At 49.1% G+C, this 6,720-nt stretch overlaps 2 protein-coding genes across 3 annotated transcripts in view; both read left to right on the forward strand.

The window, feature by feature from the left end:
- The window catches only part of MROH7 (maestro heat like repeat family member 7), a 28,055-nt gene extending 24,685 nt beyond the window's left edge, over positions 1 to 3,370 (forward strand). The window contains exons 18-22 of the mRNA XM_019501246.1: positions 378 to 533; positions 779 to 901; positions 1,039 to 1,141; positions 1,674 to 1,736; positions 2,749 to 3,370. Coding sequence (XP_019356791.1) covers positions 378 to 533; positions 779 to 901; positions 1,039 to 1,141; positions 1,674 to 1,736; positions 2,749 to 2,996 — 693 coding nt within the window. The 3' untranslated portion in view covers positions 2,997 to 3,370. The remainder of the gene's footprint in view (positions 1 to 377; positions 534 to 778; positions 902 to 1,038; positions 1,142 to 1,673; positions 1,737 to 2,748) is intronic.
- Positions 3,371 to 3,539: 169 nt separating this feature from the next.
- The window catches only part of TTC4 (tetratricopeptide repeat domain 4), a 21,076-nt gene continuing 17,895 nt past the window's right edge, over positions 3,540 to 6,720 (forward strand). Inside the window, exons 1-4 of one of the 2 annotated variants that reach the window (XM_019501249.1) lie at positions 3,540 to 3,663; positions 4,322 to 4,439; positions 5,041 to 5,202; positions 5,928 to 6,005. In XM_019501249.1, the coding sequence (XP_019356794.1) occupies positions 3,571 to 3,663; positions 4,322 to 4,439; positions 5,041 to 5,202; positions 5,928 to 6,005 (451 nt within the window). In that variant the 5' untranslated portion in view covers positions 3,540 to 3,570. Of the gene's footprint in view, positions 3,664 to 3,991; positions 4,013 to 4,321; positions 4,440 to 5,040; positions 5,203 to 5,927; positions 6,006 to 6,720 lie in introns of those variants that run through there. The other variant, XM_019501250.1, reaches the window with a different exon arrangement.

Below are 6,720 nucleotides of genomic sequence, written 5' to 3' on the forward strand. Positions count from 1 at the left end.
TCAAAATTGCACTGACAGGAGTGTGTGACACAATTGCACATATACACACACACAAATCACTAGGTGCACATGCACACACACACACACACACAGGCACATACACATCCAAGATTACCAGTCTAAGCACTTTGATGGGGAGACAGTTTTTTCCATGTGAAACGGCTGGTTTTGATAACACATTTTGGTTCAGCAAAAACCCAATTTACTCCTGAAAAAACAGTATCAGTGAAAATTATTTAGCATCTCATAGTTCATATAAGAGGGAGTAGCCATAATTGCAGACCAAGCCTATCATTTCCCTCATAAAACAAGAAGAAGAGAACTGTCTGCTCACTAAACGTTCTGCCCCTGACTTCCTCTCTTTGTATCGCTCACAGGACAGAGAGAGTGTGCGCTCTGCTGCCATTTCCCTTTTTGGGAGCATACTCAAGAAAGTGAAGAAGAGTCAGAGACTTATCAAGGAGGAAGAAATCTTGAACAGCTTAGTCCCATTACTTCTGCACCTGCAAGAGGGGAACCCTGACATGGCAGAGGCCAGTTCCTATAATCACTTATATCCCCATACCTAAGAACCTAAATCGATGAGATCTCCGGACAGATGCTTCTCCAGAACCATCTTTCAAAGGAGGATTTTCTCCTGATCCTTATTTTGTAGAGATAACTTAGAGCTCCCCATCCAACACTTGTGCAGGGGAAGTTCTCCCACACATAGCCCATTATTAGGAGTTGGACAGTACTCAGCTCCTTGAAACGCTGCGACTCCCATCTTTTCTTTCAGAAATGTAAGAAAGCTTTGGATGAATGTTCTCGACTCATGAACTGGAAACTTCCCAAGCAGGTTGGTAGCAGGAAGGCCTGGCACAACCATCAAGAGGATGTGGATAAAATATGCCACTACCTTGTAAGTGATCTTTCTTAAAATTGTGTGTTGATATGTTAAAGGTTAATACTGAAGAAGTAGCACAGTCAAAGCCTTTATTAGGCTTTGAGTACGTGAGAAGTTTATGGAGGACCTTCCTATGACATTTCTTGCCTTAGGTGAAGAAACATGAGAAAAATATCCAAAGGTTTTTGTTGCAGAGTCAAATTTACCTTAAAAGTGCAGAGCCTTGTTTACGAACGGCTGCAGCCACATTCATAGGTAAGCACAAAAGAATCTGATTTTCTTTAGCACAAGTCCTTTGTCTGCAGGGTTTCATCTGGCAGCACACATCAACTGATTCTGTCCAGATGTCATGATTTCTTGATGTTCTGGGATTGAATGCTACATTAATACAGAAATGCTCTTAACCCCTAACCACATGCTCTTAACAAAATAGCCCAAAGAGCTCTCCAATTGGCATCTGCTCCTGGTGGGATCCCCAAAACACCTTTGTCTTTTCAGGGGGAATTCCTCTTCAAGAATGTGTGCCCTTCTCTTAAAAGCTAAATTCTTGGTATGGCCTCAATCCAAAGCCTTTTGAAGCGAGTTGAAAGGCTTCATGTTGACTTCCTTGGGCTTTGAACAAGGTGCTGGCCTCCTCCACATCAGCCTGTGTGTCTCAGGATTTTAGAACTTGTCCAAATATCTGAGGGATTTTCCTTATGAAAGACAAAAACTTCAGAAGTGAAGTCCCCAGTGGAGAATGAATGGGGGAGAAAGGGGAATTCACTGCTTTTAATGGTATGTTTAGGGTTCTTGGTTGTGCACATGGACAAAAGGATGACAGAAGAAGACTTGAATAGCATAAGCAATGGTAAGTAAAAACCTCACATGTAGATGCCTGCCCTTTTGAATGAGTATTTGTGCATCTCAGAAGATGTTGGGATTGATATACCCACAAATCTGTACTCTATGCAAAGGAATTATAAATAGCACTTGTAATGGTTTGACTCTACCTCTTCTCCCTACGCTTTATCGTTAAATTCCTCTTAAAAACTTCCTTCTCTGCCCCTATGAAGAGAATTGAGCATAGCAAGGTCATTTAACAGGCTCCTTGGAGAGCCTGCCCATCTAGGTATTTTTCTGGTGAGCATCACAATAATATGGTGGCAACTATCAATCCTCCTGGATCATGGTGTATGCATGAGGGCCACCCAGACCTTCAATGCACATGCCTGGGGATGAATTTTTGGAGGGGTGGAGGCTGCCCAGACCTTCCATCCTCCCTTTAGGCCACTGAGACTGAATCCAAAGACCAGACTGAGCCCAGACATTTGGTGCCTCCATGGCTGTAGTTGTATAAGTGTCTGGGAATCAAACCCAGGTCTCCTGTGTGGTAGACGAGGATGCTACCACTGAATCATAGGGGACTTGACAATAATATCCAAGCACCCATAAATACCAGTACCCTTATAAATGGTCCTAATACCTTTTCCTTCTCTACCTATTCTTTTCACTTTTGCTCCTGTGCTCATATAGTAGCCCCCTGACTTCAGGCAGGCAAAGTTTGGGTTCTGGCTTCCATTCATTGCAAGTTCTTCAGGGCTAAGACTAAGGATGCAGCCACTAAATGTTCAGCTTTGAGCAGAGCAATGCCGTGCCACACAAGTCGTGTAACTGGTGGTACGGTTGCGTGCTGCGGGAGTCCTTCAGATTCCTGTACAGGTGAGTGGGAGGAGGTGGAGGATCTGAGCAGAAGCCTTAGGATGGGACTTTCATGCAGCTGGCGCGGCAAGGCCAAGACCCCTTCCCTTGCGCATATCTAGATATCGGTGACTATTATGAGAGCTCTGCAGTTTCTGATCGACTTTCCCCCGTTGCTCCAGCTCTCAACGACCTGATGCACGACCCTGAGGCGTCCGTGTGCGTCTTTGCCGCTCAGGCCCATGACCGCGTCCTGGCAGTTCGCTGGAAACTGAAATACGGCCTCGTTCAGCAAAGCTGCAAGGCGGACAGAAACCCCGTGGACAAACGTGGCTGGTACCCTGGCCCCCAGAGCCTCCCTGCTCCCTGCAGCACCTCCAGCCGCCTGCTCGAGGGCCTCCGCCTCTGGAAGGCGGTTGCCAGAAAATAACCGGCTCGAACGCGGACGGGGGGCGACGACAATGCTACACGGGCGGAGATTATTCTTGTGCAGCCTGTTTTCCAAAAAAAAAAAAAAGCAGAAAGAGAATTCGAGGCTCTCACAGCAAGAGCCACCAAAGAAATGCAATTAGCCAGCAGCAGTAACGAGGGCTGCGTGTACCCGGCGTCTTTCTTATTGTTTTAGCCAGGGAGGGCGAAGCAACCCGCTTCACGGAGCAAAGCCAGGGGGGCTGGTCCTGAGCTGGATGTGACCCCGGGGCAGCCCAGGCGGCTTGAATCTAGCCCAGGAGTTTCCGCCTTATTTTGGCGTGACGTTCATGCCATTTTTAAGAACCTGCTGGCCCACTGCGTCCAGCAGATGCAACATTGAATGGGCGTTGTAATGAATGCCCTTGCATTGATCTCCCGGTGCGGCCCCTGAAGATGGAGCTCAAGCTCCCCCAGAGCATCTGGGCCCCGCAGGGCCACGGGGGAGGGCGGAACGAAAGGCGCGGCGGGAACACTGCGCCCGGCCCACACGCGGCGACGGAAGCCGGAAGCCAAGAACCGGAAGCCGGCGGGGCATGGAGGCGGCCGCGGGCGACATGGAGGCGCTGCTGGAGCAGTTCCAGGCGCGGCGCTATGAGGGGGCGTTTAACGCCGACACCTGGGAGCAGGTGGGGCCGGACGGGCTCTGGCGGCTCCTGCCTCGCCCGTGGGGTGATGGCTGGGACAGGTCCCTCCTGGGCAAGGGTCCTGGGGCGAATTGGACGCGCACCTCGCTGCGTCCCAGCTGCCTTCCCTGCCCGGAGCTGAAAATCTCCAGCCCCGAACTTGCGCAGATGTGTGGAAAGCAGACGGAACAAAAAAACCTAGAACTCGTGGTTCCAAAATGATACCTTTTATTCGCCCGACTGGGCGATGGCAAGAAAATTGTCCTTTTCTGCAAGCTTTCGGGATCCAGGTCCCTTGGTCAGGCTCTGGGGAAAGCCGAGGTGGTACAAGAGGGTTAAAAAGGCCCCTTAGGTAGGAAATACATTGCATTTTTGCACAGAGGGAGCTGAAGGTGAAAGGCTGTCTCTCTGGGTCCGTGCATGCGGGTGAGCATGGCTCTGCACCCCCTGTGAAAAGGTGCCAGTGGCGCCTGCAGGTGGTTGCCTCTCACTGCTGCCAACACCACCACGCCGCCATGCTGCCCCAGGCGCCAGGGGCACGCGTCATTCATGAGTGTGTGTGTGTAAAGGAAGCGCTTTTTCTCGAGGGGGGCCCGACTCAGGACTCTGTGTGCCCAGAGTTGGGCTCTAACCCCGGCTCCTCCCTGCTGTGGTTCCCCAGGAGTTCGACAAGATCCCAATGTTTATGAAGCAGTGTCCTGCGGAAATAGACCCCAAGCAGACCCCGGAGCTGGCGTGTCTTCAATCCATCATTTTCAGCGAGGAGCAAGCGCCTGAAGGTACCGCGTAGCTTATGGCAGCAGAAAATTCCGTTCTTTGACTTAAATTACGGGTGTTGTCTCGCTGCTCTTTGTGACACCGATTGGGTTTGATTGTGTCTCGCTCAGGGGTCAGTGTGGGATGTATTTGACCAGTAGGGCTCAACCATTTGTTTGCACAGGCTGGGTGAATGGGTTGGGTTAGGTCCACAGGCCACATCAGGCCCCGTTAGCCAGGATTGGGCTCTGTGCCACTTCTCAGGGCCCCAAGCTGCAGGTTCAGGGTCCACACCACCACTAGCTGGATCCTGTGTCCCTAGATCAGGCTCTAGCCAACTCTACACATGGGATCCAGCATGCAATCTGGCCCCCACAAGTCCAGAAATTTGGCAGCAGAGAAGTGGCAATTGCTGCTACTGCTTCCCTGCCACAGCATTTTCAGAGCCCTGGATATCCCTGTGAGCTGGATGGCATGGCTCTGCCCACCTGATCAGGGCCAACAGGTTGGGGGGTTGAGCGCCTCTGCACTAGATACTTGATTTCTGTAGATGGACATTGAGTGTCTGCAGGGTACGTGCATTTTCTGATATGTTGGGGGATGTCTATTTTTGTCCCTTTGCAGAGCAAGCAAAGATGTATAAGAACGAGGGGAATGATTACTTCAAGGAAAAAAATTACAAGAAAGCTGTGATCTCATATACAGAAGGGCTGAAAAAGAAATGCAGTGACCACGAGTTGAATGCTGTGCTTTACACTAATCGAGCTGCAGCACAGTTTTATTTGGGTAATGGACTCTGTTCTGCATTGTATTTTATGGGCACTGTAGATTCCCCATAAGCAAAAAAAAAAAAAAAAAGACTAAATGACTTTGCCTTTCATGTCTCATGCTGTCACTGTTATATGCTTTTTGAAAGATTTTTCAGGCCATTGAGAACTGTCTTAGTGGCTATTGCTCATTTGGGGGCTTGGGGTTTCTGCTTTGCATGCTAAATTTGACACGTTGTTGACACTTAAGTACTTCAGGAAGAGACTTTGGGAAGAGGGAGAAGCCAATCATAGAGCTGTGTGGATTATGGTCCCAGTTTGGCCATACCAACTGTCATTGTAGGCTGGGAGTCTGTGCAGGAGCAGGGGCAACAATAAACCTGCAATTCTGTACTGCAGAGATGGAAGACTGAGAGTGACACGTGTTCAGAAGGTTTTGGCTAGGGCTGTCCATCCTGAAAGACCCTGCTGAGACCCCTGCAGCAAGAACAAGGAAACCCAAAATATGGGGAACCTTCTAGTATATGTTGCATCCTTTGGCTTAGCATCTTTCACTTGTTTGAGCAGCAGATTTATCCTTGTAACATATTTCTGTGGTCATTAATGTCCACTTTCCATCAATGCCTGTCTTGTGGTCCCAGAATAAGCAGTGTTTCTGGACCTCATGTATTCTGCCCTCAGGCATCTTTACAATTTAAAAGCAGTATACAGGAAATCTTCTGACCCAGGTTCTGCTTTGTTTAGGCAACTACCGATCCGCTCTCAATGATGTGATCCAAGCCAGAAAGCTAAAACCCAACCACCTCAAAGCAGTCATAAGAGGTCAGTTTTTAAAACCAAGTAGTTATGCCAGTATTTTGAAATGCTAAGGCTAAGCTGACTAAGAGAGTCCACCTTACTTTCCAACACTTTATTGTCTACAGCATATTCTGCTCCATAGTAGAATTGCAATGCTGTAATTGCAAGTGTTTAGTTTAACTTACTGAAAAGTAAGACTTCAAAATGGTCCACGCTATACTAATATAAAAGTTGGATTTGTTTCACAAGCCGTGTCCAGATGAGCCGGACATTTTGTCCCTGTGCCTGTGCCATGTGTGTTCTGGCACATGCCAGGTTACTCTGGATGGGGTAAGGGAGGCTGGAGCCAGCAGCTGTACTGGCTTCAGCAGCCTTACCTGGGGGCTGGGGAAGCTTCAGCCTTGGCACTTCTGCACCTGGGAGCCTGGCCAACAGCTGGAGCATGGCTGTGGCTGGCCAGGCTCCAGTTTTGGGCAGCATGTGCTGCTGCCACATGCACCACCCCACTTTTTTTCTTCATGGGGTTTTTTTTTTTTTTTTACCCTGGATCTCTTGGAGTCAAAAAACACACCCGCTCTGCAAGGCAGCAGTGCAGGAAACACCTGAATATGCAGTGTGTGGTACCAAAGGTGGTCTGCGGCACCATGTACCGCACAGCTGTGCTCATCTGGATGTGGCCACAAAGGCCAACAGGCTACTGCAAAAGCCCCCAATAAGTCATGAAGCCTAATGCTATTTT

This window comes from Gavialis gangeticus, unplaced genomic scaffold, assembly GCF_001723915.1.
Source record: "Gavialis gangeticus isolate Ggan-Ray unplaced genomic scaffold, GavGan_comp1, whole genome shotgun sequence".
NCBI lineage: Eukaryota > Metazoa > Chordata > Crocodylia > Gavialidae > Gavialis > Gavialis gangeticus.